The sequence below is a fragment of the Argopecten irradians genome, chromosome 7, assembly GCF_041381155.1.
Source record: "Argopecten irradians isolate NY chromosome 7, Ai_NY, whole genome shotgun sequence".
Taxonomy (NCBI): domain Eukaryota; kingdom Metazoa; phylum Mollusca; class Bivalvia; order Pectinida; family Pectinidae; genus Argopecten; species Argopecten irradians.
Window position 1 is genome coordinate 6,068,874 of NC_091140.1, and position 21,134 is coordinate 6,090,007.

The following is a 21,134-nucleotide window of genomic DNA, read 5'->3' on the forward strand; positions in this document are numbered from 1 at the left end:
AGCTGAATGTAATTGTCAGTAATGAACTGTTGTTCTGACAACACCAACAAGCATGATTACCATTTGATGTTTAACCACAGACAATCCTAATACCAGTAGTGGCATGGATTCCCCAGTGTAATTCCCTGCATGTTAGTGTTAGAATGATGAAGATAAGACCTATTCTTGATTGCCCTCCGCGGCCTTTTCTTCTTGTGTCGATGGTAATACATGTACATGTGAAGTTATGATAGCAATTTTAAGCTTTTGAAAGTAATGTCTAAATACGTTGTTTCAATGTTTTCACATTATCATACCCGGATATTGAGGTTTGAAGGGAATTTCTTTTCGATATAACATCAATGTATTGCTACCATTGTCTACAGTTTACGACGTTACTCGTCACAAGATAATGTTTTAACCCATATGCAAGTTAATGACGTATCGTCCTGGACAGACAAAAGTTTTATTAACCGTTAAATTGATTGCCTACAATTTCTTTCTTTAGTGCAGGTGATCACAAGTTCAATGTTGAAAAAAAAAACTTGTGTGTATATTATTTCTTATATCCTTTCGACGGCCGGCAGTAGGTCATAACAAATGCCATTTATGGAAGCAGTTTGCATCTAGATTTCTGTTTGATGTTTTTTTTCATGATAATAAAAAAATAATCCACACGGAAAACAAGCAAAAACATTCTCCGGAAGTCCTCTTAAGGTCACCACACACGGGTCATCGGCAGGCAGAAACCTGCGCGTGGGACATGTTTTTTTGTGTGTTTTAAATCGGTGCTATTTTCCCCTTCCTTTTCCCTTTGTCTCTATTTTTCTTACTTTGTTATCTCCTGTATCGTTTGATACCATCTGTACCTTGATAATGAAGCTCACAATGGCAGGTTTTCTGGCACACACTAAAAGCCGGATTTCAGACTTATTATTTTTTTTTACATATTTGGGCATGTTTATAAAATGTGATTTGTGACGTCACTAATGCGATAACCGAATTTATATTGACACGTTATTTAAGGATTTACTTATAGTTACTTATTTACTTTACGTATAGATTGTTTATGTTATGCTGATATAACACAAAAATCTGAGTGTACTCTAAATAAACCGAGAAGCGATTTATGATGAGAGTACCCTTAGATTTTTGTGTTATATTTCCATAACATAAAAACATTATGCAAATTAATCCTTATAATTCAATTAACTAAAGATAATCTCTTCAATACTCAAAATTCATTTTGGGACTCTTTTGTCTATGAAATCATGACGCCGTCACCTCAGCCAATCTGAAGCAATGTCACAAACAACGACGCCATTGTTTCCTTTATGGTCTGATAAATTTTTAAGCCAATGAAAATGCTCGTAACAAGCAAAATTGAATTATATAGTGATACACTTTTTCAAAACACTAATATTTAATTTTCTAGGATCTCAGTGGGACTCTAGATGGGTGCATGAAATGGGACAAATGCAAAAATATGCATTAATACGTTACGGCCGTCAAAAGGATATATTTCATAATAATGAAACTCTGGGTTGAACTCTTAAGTGATCGCACGTGATAACACATACTATAAAATGAATATATATATAAAACTTGCATGGTGACATATTATTGTAGAATAACAAGTTGCTCCAGACGAATGAGCGTCTCCTAGTATATGGACACCCAATACACTAGAGGGCCAATCTGGGTTAGATGACTTAAACTCTTAAAGTGACTGTTAGTATTAAGTGGTGAGAACTGTAATTATTTGTGTAAACAACACTACCGGTGTATTGACGAACGCGTTATGGAAGATTACCTCTGATTTAACGTTAAACGGTTATGGCCCGAGAAGGGACAAACGAAAAATGTACTTATTTACATCTCTGACTATTCCATATTTATAATAACTGAGCCCTTACAATCTTCATCAATGCTGATTTTTCCCAAAATTATCATGTACAAAATGACACATTTGAATTCCTTACGCACTTGTTATTATCTTAGTTTGTGTTTTTTAAGTTATATTTAAAATAAATCTTACAACAATTTCCAACTGTTCATATTCATATCTTGAATCAATACATCCGCTACAGTAACAGTTAGTTTCATTAGGCGTCATATCCTTACACATAATTAGTATAACCATATAGGTATCCCCGAAACCAGAAAATGCTAGACTCTGATGGTTTTTATAATGAGCCGAATTATAAACCCGCCCGAGTTTTGACACCACCGTAAGTGTGTACGTTAATGTATAGTACGTATTTATAGATTGGTATCTATCGGGTTAAATGGCAAGAAATGGAAACCCTTGGTAAAGGTGGTGTTTGTTAAATATTGAGTCTAAAGAATAATGTTGATATATGAAACCTACACTTAATCAGATTTATCACCGAGCTTATCATTTTCCTATTATTCGTGGAGCAGTACGATTCAGCAGGTGAATTAATCCAATTGCCCCATCTGATAGAGACGAGAAGCGTGACATATGTAACCTGCCGTCACTACTTGACCTTCAGCTTGAAGGGTTGATCAATAAACCTCCCTTCACACGCGGCCGCTAAATTGGTGATCGAACAAAACCGGTTATTTTCCCCCTTTTAAAAATAAAGTCTTCGATTGACTCTAATGATAGATATTGTCAATACTTAACATATGGAGTTTGGGGCATTTCGATTGAGTGTAGTGTATTCAGTAAGTAACCAAAGCTGATCTACAAACACGCCCGGCCTATTCACTTAGGTAGCTAGTGTTGATATGCGATTGATCTACACGGTAACTAGGGGATGTGCACCATGTACGGGACCCCCTAGGACTGCAGGGGAAATCTAGCCGGATGGATTAGGACCACTGTGTGATTCGTGAAGCGTAATGGTATCGTAATATAGACATGTAACGAAAACATTTGTCAACAAAAAGGTAAAATGTCTGAATTTGACGTTAAAAGTGTCCCGTCTGATTCTCCCAGAGACGTCGCGACTCAGGTAGGTTGTCACCATATCTAACATGGAGAACTGATCATGTTCTGTTACATGCTGTGAATATGAAACAGACAGGCAGCATTAAGTTTTACATATATAATATCGAAATGTTAAATTGATATTCCCGTTATGTATTTGCAGTGTTAACATATGACACATTCCCAAACAGTTTTATTAAATACGTTTCATGTTTAGAATCAATGTTATCAAACACATGGTTGATATTACAGTTAGGTTTTTTTATCTTCCTTTTTGTTAAATTGCATGTGTAGGTTGTCCACATAGGTCAAGTGACTGCTAACAATTGCAGCGATCTTGACAACCCGTCGCGTGAAAAAAGTGTCTTACATTGTATCCAAAGAGTGTATTGAATCTCACAATGGAACTCGAGCCTTGGTATTATGTCGGGTAATTCGTAGACGTCTAGCTCATGGTATGATTATATAAAGAATCAAAAGTTTAAACGAAATGTTAAAAACGTTAATAAAGGCTATACTAGTTGTGATAAAATAGCCATAAATATAATTTGTACCCGATTTCGTTTTAACGGCTTCGGTGTATTTACATATTATGCACACATAGTTGTGTTAATGACGCTTGTCTAACACTTCTCATGTAATTACGTTGGGAACCAATCACAAAGATAATTGAATTGCCTTAAGAAAAAGTTACCCGTCCATACAAGTAATTACCTGATGATAAAAATACCAATTAATCATACACAAACATATATAAAACACTTTAAAAACAATTTAACCGTAAAAACGTATTATAACAATATACCGATAATAAACAAAATCTATAAAGCATTTAGTAGCAGATGCCTGATCCATACTTTTGCTTCGTTTTGTTTATATCACCGATATATTGTGATATCACTGTAAAATCAGTACATATAAAATACGGTATCTCCATCACAATGCCCTACGGTAAAGGCACAAACCACGAAAATTCAGATGGGATCAATACATTAAATTGAGGGCATTAATTGGTCATAACACCCCATTAATTGTGGGGACATTAATAGGGCATGACACCCCATTAATTTATCAATAGTTTCACAAAGGCTTTTTGACAAACGATATAAGGCAACGTTAGAGATGAATCTATTTGCTACCTGAATGTTTGCTTTAAAACGCCACAGTTTCACTGGCATAGAATATAAATTCAAAGAGACAAATGCATAGCGAAATACAATGCTTTAGTTCCACAACTCCCTCACCACCTTTTAAATTATCCGTTGTTTGAATCAGAGTGATTAATTTCATACAATTAATAATGGTATTGTTATAAAGAGGTAATAGTAAAACATATCGATATATCATATATTTTTTATTCTCAAACATTGAATTAATGATGGAGTTGTATCTTAATATGTCTATATTGATTGAGTGTTTTAAGTCAATACCGGGATAGCTTTGCTTGTGTTTTGTACAGACCATTGTTACCTTAATCAATGAAATTATATTAGAATGTAGCTCAGTCAGAATCAGACGACAAATCTCAACCCGAACAGATAGACGAGGAAGAGGAGACTGATGCAGAGCCTGAAAAAGAGGTACTTGTTACGGAATCTGTACAGCAGCAATCTCGATCTGAAAGTCAGGGAAAAATGTCAGAGGATTCAAAACACGAAGAGAAAATTGAGTCAGATCTGGTAAAAGTTCCTCCAGAAAACGAGAATGAGACGAAAGATAATGATAATGCTGACGACGACGACGACGACGATGATGATGATGATGAGGAGGAGGAGGAGGAGAGGAGGAGGAGGAGAAGGAGGAGAAAGAGAGAGACGAAAAGGCTATGGATACCGAACCCGACAGTCCCCCTGTAAAGAGGCCTTCTCCTGATCCAGAAACGTTACGTAGATCAAATAACAGTTTAGATAATAAGGACGGTACAATACCACAACAAAACAAACATTTGGACAAACAGGAAGCAGAAACCCAAAGTGCACAAAATGTTACACTTCCGGGTGACACGACATCCAACAAAGACCGTGATGTATCCTCGCGGAACTCCGGATCTGATCGGATGGAGGAGGACACTACACAGGAAAGGAACCAAGAGGTAGTCCCACGTGGTTACATTACATACACCATTATTGTATGCATGATACACTATGTGTTGTATGTTATTTTAATTGTTTGTATCCTTCGCTCAGTATAATCTACCCAACTCTCTCTGTGTGATATTTAGTCTGTGTATCTCTTTCAAACTTCCTTCACTGTGTTCAATTAGAGTATAGCCAGCACTTTTATATTATTAACATATTTTTTTTTTCATTATTATTCTATATTATTAATGAATGCTTGTTTTGTACATTTCGTTCAAAACAAAACATATGTGCCATAAAATTTGAGCCTCTTTGAGCGTATGAGAGAAGGATTCAGCGACAGTCAAAAGGACACTAACGTGTCGGAATATACGATCATTAACACCATTACAAGTCGTTAGGCCACATTTATGTCTGAATAACATTGTGTTATTATTGTCGATATGAGATAATTTCCAGGTAACCTTTCGGTATGTATATATATATAAATAATGTGTGATTGCAGTGTACCGTGTTATACTGTTGTTTTTCTATATTAATATTGAAAAATTGTGTGAATCTAGTGATATTTGTTGTAACTACTCTGCTCCAGTCAAATCGTTCGTATGCATCATACTTACCAGAAGGTTCACTTGCTGAGATCCTTATACCTTTGTTGACAAATAGGTCGAAATGTAGGACCCAGTGAAACATTTGCTAAAATTATTAATATATATAGGATATTAAATAATGTTTATTACATAACTGGTCCGTCTAGCCATGCCATACGACCATATCATAAAGCATCGTAAAACCGCTATTGTGACGTCACATTTAAATTTGAAGTCATAATATTTGTATGACGTTGCATGATTGTATCGGTAGACGGAAACGTCACATCCGAGCCGGATTTCTAGTTTACTGTTTTACATAGAGACGAAATTTAAAATTATCTTGTTAAACAACAAGCCTAAAGGCTCGTGGCACATCAAAGTATTGAACTCCTTCGATAAATTCCATAACACCTTGTCACTCATGTAACATCCTCTATTTATTTCATATGAGATTTTACAAAACGAGATTTTTTGTGTGAGCCTTAGTGAGTTTTATAAAATCGCATATAAGGCGAGCACACATTAAGATATTTTCCCTCACATAATTATAACCTACATTTCGAAGAATCCCGACGTTAAAATGTGCACATATCTAGAGGATGGCGTCATTTTGTCATGACGTTCTCGAATCCTGACGTCACGTTATTGTTTTCTGACGTCATGTATGAATTTCCCGCCAAGGAATTAAAAAAGCATAAACTTTTATTATATTTTGAACTTTTTATGTAAATCATATCAAACATTTATCATGTAGTTCAAATTATAAGTCAACTGCAAGTTCTATAATTACCGATTGTGCATTCTAACGGTTGATATTGTTTTAATTGATAAACCTGTATTAGAGACGCGATATATAGACGTACAAAATATCACTAGATTCACAGTGGACGTACATTGTAATCTAGAAAAGGCAGTTTTATTTACGGAGCAGTATACGCTAATGGCAGTGTTTAGAAATGTAAAGGTAGAATCTTTCTTATGTAAATAACTTTATCAAACATGATTATTATATTTTATGAATAATAAATATATATATGATAACAAAATTACATTCTCAATCATACCTTGCACAACCATGAAATTATCATAGGATTGTACAATTATTAAAACTGGAATGTGTGATATTGTAGAAGTCAGACGAGGACGGGAGCGGATCAGATGATGAGGGCGACAAAATGGATGACGATGTCACATTGAAGGTGAATACATTAAAGTGAATTTGTGCTTTCGTTTTCATAAGATATCCACTTATATTCACCATCCTATTGAAACCAATAACATTATATCTTAAGAGTGAGTTATGTATGACCTGAATGTTAAAACGTTTCTGATATGTTGTATTGAGTATACAAATATATGTGTTTGTTATCACTACAGGACGGTCGAAAGTTAGACAAAAAAGATGATGATGAGGAGGAAAATGCAAATAATAAAAAGGACAGAGGAAAACATATCGTGGTAAGTAAAAAAAAGACTTTTAATGAGATGGTTACAAACCACTTACAAGCATAAGTGTCTCTACCAGCATTCTACATAGGGAAAAAGTTCGACTATTACAAACAGTCACAACATCAACATACCGCAGTCTCCCAAAACATGTACCCCATACTTCACACACGCAACACATCGCATACATTGGGGCCGTCCTTAAATTACCCTGACAATTAATAGGATGTTAACACAGTCAACCATCCAATCAACATTCGGATCAGTACCCCTATAATAAAAATATATTTAAAGATTGCAATTGTACACTCATAATCATAATCAAATGTTTTCGTTTTGGAAACTATTCCTTTAAAAAAAAAGTATCCATATACAAACGTATGGACATTTCTGTTTTCAGCCACTAAGTAAGGTCCTTGTAACACGGGAAATGGAGGAAAAGAACAGAGAAAAAGCGTCCCGACGGAAATCGAAAACACGAGGTGTTCGATTGTTTGCCTCAAAGAAGTCTAAAAAACATGGTGTATCAGACGAGAACCCGGATGACGAAATGAATGACCCAGATATGGAGGAAATCCACAGAGACAGATTTCCACATCCGGTGGCTCCTTTTATGGAACAGTACCATTCCAAGAAAGACATAGAGAAGAAACTGGAGGACGCTCACTACTGGGACCTACCCGAGGATGACAACATCGTCATGCAACTCGACCAGATAGTACGTGATTTTGTAAGAGTTCTTTACAAAACTAAGTATTCTTACACTTGACAAATACAGTGTGAAATATTAAAATTATATTTCCATATCTTTATAAATTTGTACTCCATTATATAAATTTGTTGAGGCAGAATTTCCATTAGGTGTTTTTTCAGCATTATAACTGCATTTGCTTTACGTACATATGTATATGCCCATTGTTAAAATTATCGAGAATATTTTATCCTGGTAACTTTCATGGGCCATACAATTCTATGTATATTCCTCGTTTTAGATAAGTTATAATCTAACCAATCATCAAATATATATTTTTGTACTAAGGCATGTGAGGCAATAGGCAACTTACATGCTATTGGTTCAGAATTTGATTGTAGTTTCCGTTAACAAGTAATCACCAATCATGTATTAACAGGAAGAAGAATTAGCTAAGGAGGAACAGAAGGAAATAGAGAGGATGGACGTCGATAACGACGTGACTGTAGTAGGAAATAAAACTATTAATGAAGGAGAAACTAAGACTACAAACGACGCTGGAGAGGAAGTGACTAACAAACAGGAGAGAGAAGACATTATCGGGTCCAGAAGTTCCTCACGTGCGGATAGTCCTGAGTCAAAGAAGGTCAGAAAAGATGACAGTACCAGTGACCTTGAAAGTGCTGTTTTTGACCTTGACGATGATTGTCTTCCAGAGGGGTACACTCGTAACGAAAACGGTCACATTGTTGTAAGTAATGACAATTATAGGTAATACACTGGTTTAAAGGTCTCGGATTAAAGTGACCGATTATAACAATGGTAATGTGAGTCAAGTTTATAAACATTTAGATTTGTTTTCAAACATCACACAACGGAAGTTGCGAGCGGCAGTTTTTACAACAACATTGCCATATCACTTTGAATGTATATTTATAAATTATGCAATAGCATGATTGCCATTGAAAACGTGTTTTGTATCGATATAGACACCATTGTGGCGAAGCTATTTCAATAATCATTTGTAAACTTTCTGTAGAGAATGGCGGACGGAAAAGTGTATACAAGAGGAACATTTCAAAGACATATGAAGAAGGCCAGACTAAAAAGACTGTTTAATATACCGAGGCTGAATAGAAACAAGAAAGGAAGGCCGACTGGGGTATGTATCATTGAAGGTCGTGGTGTGGCAGAAAGGTTAGCATTTCTACAGAACATTACTGTGTCCCTGTAACATGAAAACGAATGTCATCTAATTTTGACTGATGATTTCACATTACTGTACTTATGTCAACAATGTCACAAATATTTACTGGTTGTGTAACGAATATCATTACAGAAAATCTTATATTCTAATATGAAGTAAATTTTTAGAGAAAGAGTTGCATATATTTAATAATATCTTAAGACAGTTGCATCCTATCATGAAACCTAATTTGTATTTTTGACGGTACTATACAATGCAGATAAATATGATTCCAACATGTGTTTCCTCAGATATTGCTAAGTAAACGTTTAAAAACACATACACATAAAACCAAATGTAAAAAGTCTTTGCCATATGTCGTCAAGGGTATGAAAGATGATACATACGGACCAGAAAACCAGAACAATGACACAGAAGAACCAGTCGGTGATACGAAGAAAGAAGGAGACGAGGAACGCACATCTGTCAGTGCACAACGATCATCAGACGAAAGGAAGCGGACAAGTGAATCTCGGGTAAATACTTGTTCATGGGAGAAATAGGGTCTAACGTAAGATATTCTGAACTACAGGTGATAACAGTTTTGTTTTGACAATTAATTAATGTTGATTTGGTAAGAAAACATAAAAAATACACACCAAAGAAACTTAACCTTATTAAATTTAATACATATTAAATATGCACAAACATAATGAAAAAAACAACTGGTATGTTTTATGTCATTATGGAGACGAATGGTAACATACGTTATAATGATGTAATATTATTGTCATGGTTATCAGAGACGCTCAAAGACAGTCGTGTTCAGTGACGCACTTGGCCATTTTGATAAAGATGGAAATTTCATTGAGAAGGAGGAGCAGGTAATGTTCAATATTTGTTTAAAATCTATACTATTGGAATAGTATTACCGCAATATTCTGTTCTCATTAGGTATTACCATATTTTGTAATTTGACGGCAAGCAGTTGGGAAGCATATTACTATATACATGTATGTGTTCTGTATATTTTGATTATCATTTGAAATTGAGAACTAATGTGTGACCGAGATATGCAAGACCTGTTTCCGTGAGAAGCAGATATAAACTTTTGTTTCAAAATCACTTGGTTTTAATATACCCATGTTGTTAGACTGCTCCCTGAAATCTTTTAATATCAATGCTTTTTGGATTTGGTTTTAAAGCTGATGCTTTGTATATTTTCAGCCTCGAATAGACTCAGCTGCGGTAAATAGACGAAAATTAAGAAATCGTCTTTTCCGGAAGAAAAAGAGGAAAACAGGGGATCTCCCACCGTTAATGAATGTAAGTGAAACTTAATTCTGTTTTTACATATTCTTTCGTCAAACTTAATTCACTGAATTTTGTGACATTTCATACCTACGCACAATAGATGTAAACAAACATGTAGACGAACACGTTGTGTTAGTGTTATATTGGACTGAGAAGGCCCTATAGTAGCTGAATATATATTCCAAAGAAATTATTTTGATTTTACTTTGAATTTACTTTGGCCTTTTATTTCGGATTATTAATATACTAGCTTTTTACCGTTTTTACCTCATTCAGAATTTTTGTGTTTCCGTGTTATTTCATTGTAGTTATGCCGTCATTTTCTGTTCGTTGTTATCATAATGCTGGTTTAGTAGTCTCAGTATTCGTTATTACCGCTGAGCCAAGTTTTATGAACATTCCTTAACTTAAAATGCTCCATAGGAATGAATTGCACAAGTTAAGGAAAGCTCACAATAACTTAAGATTTTTTTAAAAGATTCTTATACTTCTGTAATGCTATTCTATGGAAAATGTTAAGTTAAGGAGTTCCTTAGAGTTAAGAAATAATGATGAAACTGGGCCCAGATATCACTAAAATACATGGATGACATGTTATATATCATTACCTGTGATACCAGGGTGTTGGTGGCAATGGCCAGGTAATAAACGTACTGGGAGCTGACGATGATAGGCCTAGAGAACTCAGTAACTTAGTGAAGGTGTATGGTCAGCCAGGAACAATAAACTCTACAGCACCAAGGTCAACACTCCCACCGATCGGACTGACCAGGTCCAGTACGTCCACGTTTGACCAGAACCAGTTACAGAACTTCCGGGATGGCTTGTCCAAAGATCAAGAGATTCTGGGAAGGTCCAACACAATAGGTAACTTTTTTGGTCGTTTAGAGCAGCCGAATTACTGCAAAAATAACATTTACTATCTTCTTGTGTGTGAAGCTGACAATGAGGTGAGAAATATTGGGTTGTTAATTCGTATTCTTTCTCCCATCCCAGGTAAAATCCCATTAGCAGCTGGTGTGAGAAGGGTATCAGTAGATGAACTCTCCAGTGGAGGAGCTAGTAATGTAAGTATATAAACATTTGCTAATGTTTCATTCTTATTTAATCTGCCATCCACCTCTTTTGAAAAGTAAATGATAAAAATAGAAGTAATAATAATATGGTAAAAAAGGAAAAAGAACAAAATTGCCAAGAAGTGAGTTATGCAGTTTTGATTTGTGAATTATCTTTTTCCAATTACCTGTCTAAAAACATTATTGTACGATTAGGGTTTGTATACTTCACGGTTTACCCTTCAAATTTTAGTACCTCGTAGTGATCTTTTCAAAAATCCAACTCAGTGTAATTAAAACAAAACAAAATATCAAACAGTGACCGGATAACAATAGGTAAAAATATATGATATGGAAAACGTATACAGAATGAATCAGAAAATATGTTTCTTTCAAAGACGAACTATAATTTCCACATGACTGGTATCAATAATCTGAATCCCCCGGCTTATTTATTCTGGCACATTGATATTATTTATATAACTCTCACATGAACTTTATCGGTCATTGTCTTTCGAGATTAACACACAAGTGTGATGAGATTATCATTTATAACAGTCAAAGAGTCAAATCAATATTATTCCGACCACTGGGCATGTCCAACAGTAAGCACATTGTTATGGTCCTATGAGGTATCAACACGATGTTTACTCTAATACTTTAATTCTTATTCACATCAGGAGTACATGTGTACCAATGTTTCTGTAGGATTTATTCTCTATGGACAATAGTTACGTTATTGTTTTCCTAATTGGTAAATTAACATATCTTGAAATGCACTTTATTTTAATAAAACGCTATATGCCTTTTCTATTGAACCTAAATATTCACCTATTCATTGATAGTGTATTGATTATACAATTCATCCAATGTATCCTATGCCTGGTTACATTTCTCCATGCTCTCTTTCGTCTTTCCTGCGTCCTTTTTCTCTGTTTTAATGTAGATATGACGTAATATCTTATACTTTTCTTTTACTTAGGACAATGACGAAGATGCTCATAATGTAGAATTAGGAAGCGAGGACGAGTTTTTCCTTGTTGGAGGTCAATCTCAGGTAAATGATTATTAATATGATAAATAAGGCCTATTGAATTCAAGTCATTTAAATTTTATGTCAAATTACCCATTTAAATATAATTGATATAACGATATGTAGTAAACTTAAAGTAAAATTAATGACGGCTTTCATTTTCCTCAAACAGAATGAGCCATTGTTCACCCGTGTGAGGCCCCCGCCGGAGAGCGAACTGGCACAGGCACTAAAGTCCAACCATGATCGCCGTCATGCTATTCCGTGGTCCATAATCAACCCTCCCCCTCGCAGGCCACACACGGACGGGGGCGGCCTCACACAGTCACTGGACGCACCACGGTCGGCCGACATGGCGAGTCGTGGGATGGATGATAAACGGCTACGGGAACTTCTGGAGGAACTGTACAAGGACAAGAAATACTTCGATCACGTTATAGATACCTCTGGTAAGTATATAATACATGTACGATAGCCATGTTTTCATGGGGAAGAATAAAAAAATACTATACCTCTCGGCTAACATCGTATATGACTACCAGCAATATTAAAAAAAGAATCAATCCTATTCAATATGCCATTCTTTGCTATCGCACACGGAATATACAGATAATGCTGGTAAATGGCAAAACTACTTCGAAAAATGGCCAAAAAATATGCAGTTTCTTTAATGTTGATAAGGGTCCAGCCGATTTGAATCTTACAACAACTAGAACTGTTTGGAACTTAATTCATGGAATACGCTTGCTAAATTGCTTTTGCTGTTGTTTTTTTTTCAGCGCCACAAGAAAATCCTGACATCGACGACCGTTTTCTGGCGGAACACGGCCGTGACTTCCTGTTAGACCGCGCTGACTTCTGGGAAGATAGAGGACCTCTACCCCCGCGACCTCCTCGTACTAGCCTCGGTATGAGATTGTCACGCGTACAGACAATGACAGACTCTGGTCGGGTGTCCATGACCTCTACAGACACGTGCACTCCAACTGTGACAGAACTTCCAAATCAAATACCAATAAGACAGGAAAATACATTTTCGTGACACATGGAAACATAAGGGTTTTCTTGTGTTCTTTTCTGAAGAGTGATTGATGTAATGGCTGTGACTTAGCTCAAAATAGCTTGCTTGAGACCCATCCACATACTTGTGTTATGGTGTCGTTTTGTTGATGCACCTGTCAATTACTGGTAAACGTTTATTCGGCTAATGGACCTGCCAGAACCGTGCTATCTGTGCTAACTCTTAAGGACTCTTGAAATATTGATCTTTTTTAAATTGCAATGCATCCTTGATAGAGTAAAATCGAGCTTCCCTATAAACTCAACATAGGCCTAAAAGTAACAGAACCATAGGACGGTGTTCCTAATGTGATAAAGAATCACACCTGAAGATTTTGATATATAACAAAGCCGACTGTGATATGTTTGTGTATTATTTTATGTTTTGTATATATTCACCTTAATTTAATAACGCAATAAAGAAGTAATACAAAGCCTGGGTTCGTGTATTGTCTTAGTGAACTGCCATTATTGAAAGGGCAATGTCCAAAATATTGTGAATACATTAAACTAAATAGTAATGGTTTTTTTTACAAATATATAAGATAATGTTGAATTATCATAATAATGTAGATTAAGGATGTAAACCTATGAGAAGTCAAAATGTTCATGTATTAAACATTTTACTCATACAGATCTTTGGAAATAGAAGTGCGCCTACTGCTTAAATCGAAATGTGGTATTTTTCAAAATTTTAGAATAAACAGTAAAAGTACTAAAATTGTTAACCTAAAGTGACACTAGTGTATTAATTCTACTATTCCAATTAAAATGAACCTAGTAAAGATTTAAAGCAACCATTAGCTTGATAAAGAATACAGTGTTGTCGCAGTGATGATTAAAATACATAAAACTGAAGTAACAAATGGCGAAAATTTGACTCCACTAAAAGCGAGGAAAGAAACATGTTCAAACTGGCCGCCAAATGGATCATTTCTTAAACTCCCGATAAAAACATAATATTGATATCTTGTTTTTGGACATCTTAAAACGTCTAAGATCTATAGATCGAAACGAAACTTCAAAGAGACGGAATACTTTATAGAAGGAATGCAATAAGAAAAAAGATATTACAAGTATGATTTTGATGACATATATATAATTTGGTGTTGAATATGTTTAAAAAGGAATAACAAATAAACTCAGCGTACAAAATAAACCGTACTTTGTTTTCAACAATATGGTTTTTTTGTATTAGAAAGGACATACAGTAGCATTGTGTATAATTTAGTTTTGATAAATAAAATAGACACATAGCCAATGTATCAAAAATGCAGTTGTTGGATAGGGAATCTTGCAATGTTATGGTCGATAAAAGAAAAACGAAAAAAAACAAAAAAAAAAAAAACAACAAACAAACAAACAAAACAAAAACAACAAAACATTTACCTATTAACTTTGCTTTCATAATGTTTACGGTATAAATGTGTTTTCATTGGCAGGAATTGCATTTCAAAATCGCAACAATCCGCAATTAAAAAATCTAACTTGCAGTTAGCATGTACTATTTTAAGTACAAATATTGTGTAAATCTTACGAAATGCTCGATGGAGATAGAAATATATAATTTGTTGAGATGAGATGGAGATATACACCATTTTAACAATTAGTACTTTGATTTGCCCAGTTTCACGCATATATACAGATATAGGTAAATGAAGTGAATTGGCGGCTATCTTAGAATACAAAATGGTGTTTTTTACATGAAGTTTAACACTAACAGAATGCTTCCAAGTAATAATAATAACTTAACATTCTCAACAGGAAAACATTACTATAACAGATGTTAGGTATAAAAGTCTTTTTAAATTTGTATTGATGTTCTATGGGTAATTCTGAATTAAGGATTTTGTTTAAATATAGGGAATGTTCTCGTAACTGGACCGAGAAATATATTTTAAAGTGGATTAGGCAGGCTGGTCATATTGATGCGGTGCCACAGAGCCATCTAATTCGTTTCATATACGACGTAAGTATATCTTCGTACCACAAGAAAACAGTTCAACTCGTTCAGTAAGGCAATATAGACTCTTTGACTGTACGGTTTGAGAATTCTGTGGTTGGACACCAATAAGACGTTATATGTTTCTACCCCTGACCTTTCCTTATTTGTAAAGATGTTTGGTACAATGGTCAACCTTTGTGCCCGACCTCTACTATCATTGATAACGCGAGCTCTATTACAGCTCTGAGGATATATTAGACCGACATGTTATTGATGAACGTTTCATCACACAAAGCAGCACCTTGGTATCTACGTTTACGGAAATGCCTCACTATAATGTATTTATCTACGTAGGTCTTGCAGACTAAGGTTTCCATTAACAGATTACAGAACTGTCGTGACACCGTCCTATACGACATATCCTTCTACACACAAGCCTGTTTCATGGCAGATGAATAGTCTTTTGAACTAATTTCAAAGTTCAGCCGATATTAACAAAGCTACGAAAGGAAGAGGTGATGGACTGCACTCTTCAATACAAGTTTCACCCTGTATTATATCACTTGATAACGCCGAGGTTACCTATTATCCAATACAAGTCACGTGGTTTACACATGTATTCCTGTTTTGTGCGGTAGGAGTTTGACACACAAATAGACATATTACGGGAGTTGTGTAGTTTTCAATGGTTTTAGTATAGGACAGTTTGATATCTACTGTGTTGATCTGGAGCCGGTAAATATACCAATAAACATACATTACTTTGTTAATCAGTTTAATGAAACTATAGTCCATATTTATACACAACTGCACACTGACACCTTCCTAATAGGCTCATAAAGGGGATCTTTGTATTCACATGGAATTTTGGCACCGCATAGACTCCCTTACATAATAAATATAATGTACAACTAACAACCACATGATATTATTTTATCTGTTCAAAATAGTAAAATTAAAACTTCCATGCATAATAAACAAATCTAAACTTGAAAATATCCGATTTTGTTTCTGTCCCTTGTGTTTACTTACGTTATTGATGTAGACCACCCAGTCACATCGCAGTACGAGGAAATGTCATTATTGGAGATTAAAACAGAAAATAGATTGGACAGAAAATAGCTATATATTGATGCATTGCATTTCACTATTCTGTTGGCCTTGCAAACCTTTCTGCAAATCATGCGTAATATTTCATATTTGACTGGCTTGATTTCGTGCCAAAATTGTTAATAATACATTTAACGTTCTACACGATATTTCCCCCTCCCCTCAAAAAGATAAATAGATAAATAAAAATCCCATAATTTAGAATTCATATCATAATTTTATCAGAAAAGGTATTATGTTATGATTTTTGAACTACTGATAAACTATTGAAGTGTGATGTTTAGAGTATATATAAAAGACATTATATTATTGATAATTTTATATACGAGTATTCAGACAATGTGAGTATACTGTCAAACCATGTCTTGAAATATATACCTTCGTTCAGACGGAATGAAGTCTACTAATGTCAATTATATTAAAACGGAAACCCACCTGATAGGAACTACAAGTAATGGTTTAAGTAAGTTGTCATTGATAGGGTTTAACTAATCCATCTTACAACTGTTGATAATTTCTGTTTAACCATATCAATAATACAGTTCACAGTTTAAACTTACGAGATATCTACACAGTAGTCCTCTGCCGATTGATTTGCCATCGAAATATAGCGTAAAGAATTATAATTCTCTGGATTATGAAAAATTTAAACTAAAATATTACTAAAACTATATAATGTTCTGTAAATAAGTTGAAGCATTAAATATAGAATACATGGATTTATCAAACTGATTTCTTTTGTATATGTTTATGGTGACTTCTTTATTGTTTAAACAAAAACATTTTTTTAATTTCATTTACTCTCAATGTTACCTACATTAAAATGGTTTTGAAAAGTTGTTTATTATTAAATCATCAAATACGCAAGGCCGCAGTATACCTAGACCGCTATTTGTAGTAGGGTAAATATGAAAACACATGCCATAATAACATTGGACCATTGAATATTTGATCCAAGTCAGAAATGATTTGTTTTCATTTGAAAATCACATCCCTAGGTACATGACGTCACATACTCGTGCTTATGGAATTAATGTAAGCAGGCATTCTTTACGTTTTCAAGAAATTATGTGTATTTTAATTATTATGATGAGGAATTACCATCATACTACCATACTATAATTTGTAGACCTGAGAACAGTGTAGTGTGATGTATAATTATCTCCCCTGTAATCTACCATTGATTTGGGGACATGGATCAGAAGGGTAGCTATCATACATATAGCTATAACTATACAACCTCCTTTGAATTCCGATTGAAAGTTTACCGAAGATTAGATAGTGGTACAGGTGTGATCAATAGTGACACCAGGACAGTATGAATGCCATTGTAGACGGGACTAAACTTTCTTTGTTGCTATTGTTATAGTAACACTGAGTGACGTCATCACCTTTCATTATCAATAGCCCTTTGGAAGAAAAGATGTCTTCATAATGACTATGAAAGCCAATGCAGTAGATAATGGCAGGTGTACGGTTTGGTGAAGAAATTTTGTTAATACAGCTTCAATTGGATTTTTTATAAAAAAAAAAAAATAATGATTTACTGACGTTTACTGAAATTCTATACCATTGAGGACATTGTCCTGGGTAATGTACACACTGTTTACGATCATTTAATCATTTTTCTGATTAAGATATAAATAATTCAGTTGTGTTGGTCAAATTGTATGATTAGCATAACATCATGATATACCATTACTAATCAATATAATAGGAAATCAAATTAATTGATCTACATTTCCGGAATAATTCTATCATACAAATTACAAATTAAAACATTTCATTTCTTTAAATGAGTAAATCATTAATCTTTAGTAAGAAATTTCCATAAGACATACCTGTCATAGGTTACTTACTATTCAATCACCCCCACCCCTCAAAATATATAAAACAATACAGAAAAAACCGAAAGTACAAAACAAAAATAAAAAAAGAAAGAAAGGATAATGAATAATAACTAATTAATCATTTTGAAGATGTGAATGGTTCCATGTAGATCTATATCACTGTTTTTCTCTGATCCTGTGATGGTTGTGTTTCGAGTGCTACACTACACTTGAAGTTTTAGTCGATAATTAACGTCATTACATGCGGATCAGGGCCTATAAAATACTTAATTGTTAATCACAGTAATTCATAGGTGAATCAAATAAATTACAGTAGTAATAGGCAACCAAAACATCGTGTTTACAAAGGGATTTATTAAGTCGGCCAAGTCCTATTGATAAATAAAGTGCAACGCATTATCCTGGCGACTTCCAAATTTCAATAACTAGAATAGGATTACTATATTGGAATGAAATAGTATGTATTCACTATATACTTAGGTGTTGGAATGTGCAAACGAATGGTAACGATGATTAATATACCATGCAACTCACAGGTTAAAAGCTTTTGGAAATATAAAAGACAATGAAATTTCGCTCCTCTTTATGGCGTGCCAAACAATGCGAAATTCAATAAATAAAAACATTGTATGTAATATATCGTTATATGTGTTTAATATTTTTAACTCTTGTGTGAAATATTTATATGTAAAAATGATATTTACGTTCAATATTTTCTTTGCATGTGTGAAAAATATATTTGTTTGTAAAACAATTATTTGTGTGCATTTTTTTATATTTGTGTGTGAAACAAATGGTTTGTGTGTATATATATATATTTATATGTGATTTTGTTTTGTTTTAGTGAAAAAAAAAACACACAGATATAAAAAAAAAACACACACACACAAATCACACACAATATATTATTTTTTAAATTAAGACTTTTTGAACTTATTGAATTTTTCAATGTTCGGCACGCCTTACCTGTTGATATATACCAATACTTTTAACTTGGAAGTCTAATAATGTACCAGAAAATATGTCGCTGGCAATGGAATCATGGAAACTACAATTAAAAAAAATGAATGAAAAAAATACAAAACATACTTCGGACGAAAACAAGTATCATCAGATATGCCTTATTTCCATCGAATACCAAACATATGATTGAACATATCAAACCGTACTTAATCATCATATATTTACTTACAACGTAATCCATACATGTACTTTAATATATACCTAGGTACAGTCGTAATCTGGCATCGATGGGGAATATCATTTTTAGTTTTAATATAAAAATATCTACAATTAGCTACGATAAATGATAGCCATAACTGAACATATCAAAATACGGAATATAAAATGAAACAAAAAAAAAAAAAAATTGATGCTCATGTTCAGACGGGATTCTTCGGTATTTAGATGAGCCACTAATTGAACTCAGAACAAAAGTTGCCATGAAATGTAACATATACACTACAAGTCTTAATCACACCACGGATACTGAAAGCGTCAGTATGTATTTCAAATGTTTTGTGTCCTTTGTGATAATATAAGATGGAGTATTACTAGTTTAGGCCACAATGACTAATGTAGTTTTATAATAATACTATATAAATATTCATCAAACACTTATGTTTATTGATTATAAAGCACAATGTAAAATAAATAAATAATGATTAAACACCATTTATATAGTCATAGCAGATCACCTCCGGGGTCGTATAAGGTGATTGATGTTTCCTTTTAATGGTACGATATTTGTATTTATAATTCATCAATTTTGCTTTTCAAAGCACTTCATCAACTCTTCCTTTGTATTTTGTTATGAATAAAAGTTTTGATATTTCTCGGAAGATTACCCTGAGCCGCTTATATATATTTAAGGTATCGTCTCCATGTGCGATAACAGTGTTTATACACGTATATCATGTATAACGTCAATAAATATAATACACGCTGATGTTCTCACACTATATTTAAATGTAAATGGCATATTATACATCATTAAATATTCCTCTTATCAAAATGAGCACGATGATAAAACGATGAATATATATCTTTGTAATCTTTTGATTTGTGCTTGATTTCAACTTTCCGTACTACTTTAACTAATATACCTTTTATGAATAATTTAATTTACATTTCCAGTGCCATATGTTATATAGATAATAGACGTGTTGGAACGGACATTGAAGTATCCAGAATATCTTATACTATTTACGTTTATAAGGACATGTCTTGTTATGAATTATTGATACACAAAATATTACACATAGAAGGTCGGGATAAAAACATTTGTTTAGCATCAATATATAATTAAACTGTCTTGTTGATGAACTAAATCGCTGGCCATTCGTCACTAATATATCAGTGCCACTACATAAATGCCGGAAAATATTCACGTACCTGGCATATGAAGTAGATGAATACCTGAATATTTGGAGAAAAAACCCATTTATTTAAGGTCAGTAACTTGTACGTGGGATTTGAACTCGGAAATAAGTGATGAACGTCCTATGGTAAATGTCGGCAGATTATAATTACTCAGTAAACGCGACTCTTTTGCATGACAATCGTTAGCTGATTTCATTTCGAGTTAAATGCATTATAACTGTCATAAATTATCGCTTAGACTTCAGATCTTCACATGTGGAAAATTAATCCTGATGTTTGTTATGCACTCGACAAATCTGACAAACGAATTATGATGACATTTTCATTCTCGTATCATGGCAAAGCAATGACATTTTGTTCATTCTTAATGCACTAACGTTACGTGAGTTAGGATAGGTAAAACATTGTAGGTGAGATTTCATGGCGTGACAGTGACAAATCCTCAATCACTTATAAA

At 33.9% G+C, this 21,134-nt stretch overlaps 2 protein-coding genes across 3 annotated transcripts in view; both read left to right on the forward strand.

Moving 5' to 3' along the window:
• Nucleotides 1-13,824, forward strand: part of LOC138326822 (uncharacterized) — a 36,653-nt gene extending 22,829 nt beyond the window's left edge. Inside the window, exons 10-22 of the mRNA XM_069272824.1 lie at nucleotides 6,737-6,805; nucleotides 6,984-7,064; nucleotides 7,453-7,782; nucleotides 8,183-8,494; nucleotides 8,783-8,905; nucleotides 9,316-9,465; nucleotides 9,733-9,813; nucleotides 10,157-10,255; nucleotides 10,864-11,110; nucleotides 11,240-11,310; nucleotides 12,281-12,355; nucleotides 12,504-12,780; nucleotides 13,111-13,824. Coding sequence (XP_069128925.1) covers nucleotides 6,737-6,805; nucleotides 6,984-7,064; nucleotides 7,453-7,782; nucleotides 8,183-8,494; nucleotides 8,783-8,905; nucleotides 9,316-9,465; nucleotides 9,733-9,813; nucleotides 10,157-10,255; nucleotides 10,864-11,110; nucleotides 11,240-11,310; nucleotides 12,281-12,355; nucleotides 12,504-12,780; nucleotides 13,111-13,373 — 2,178 coding nt within the window. The 3' untranslated portion in view covers nucleotides 13,374-13,824. The remainder of the gene's footprint in view (nucleotides 1-6,736; nucleotides 6,806-6,983; nucleotides 7,065-7,452; nucleotides 7,783-8,182; nucleotides 8,495-8,782; nucleotides 8,906-9,315; nucleotides 9,466-9,732; nucleotides 9,814-10,156; nucleotides 10,256-10,863; nucleotides 11,111-11,239; nucleotides 11,311-12,280; nucleotides 12,356-12,503; nucleotides 12,781-13,110) is intronic.
• LOC138327366 (probable ribosome production factor 1) lies at nucleotides 1,130-4,943 on the forward strand. 2 transcript variants are annotated; one of them, XM_069273412.1, is made up of 2 exons: nucleotides 1,130-2,960; nucleotides 4,474-4,943. In XM_069273412.1, exons 1-2 carry the CDS (start codon nucleotides 2,901-2,903, stop codon nucleotides 4,789-4,791), a joined length of 378 nt encoding a protein of 125 aa, XP_069129513.1. In that variant the 5' UTR covers nucleotides 1,130-2,900; the 3' UTR covers nucleotides 4,792-4,943. The 2 variants fall into 2 exon arrangements, with proteins under 2 accessions (XP_069129513.1, XP_069129512.1); XM_069273411.1 differs by having other exon boundaries at nucleotides 1,141-2,960; nucleotides 4,429-4,943.
• Nucleotides 13,825-21,134: the final 7,310 nt, after the last annotated feature.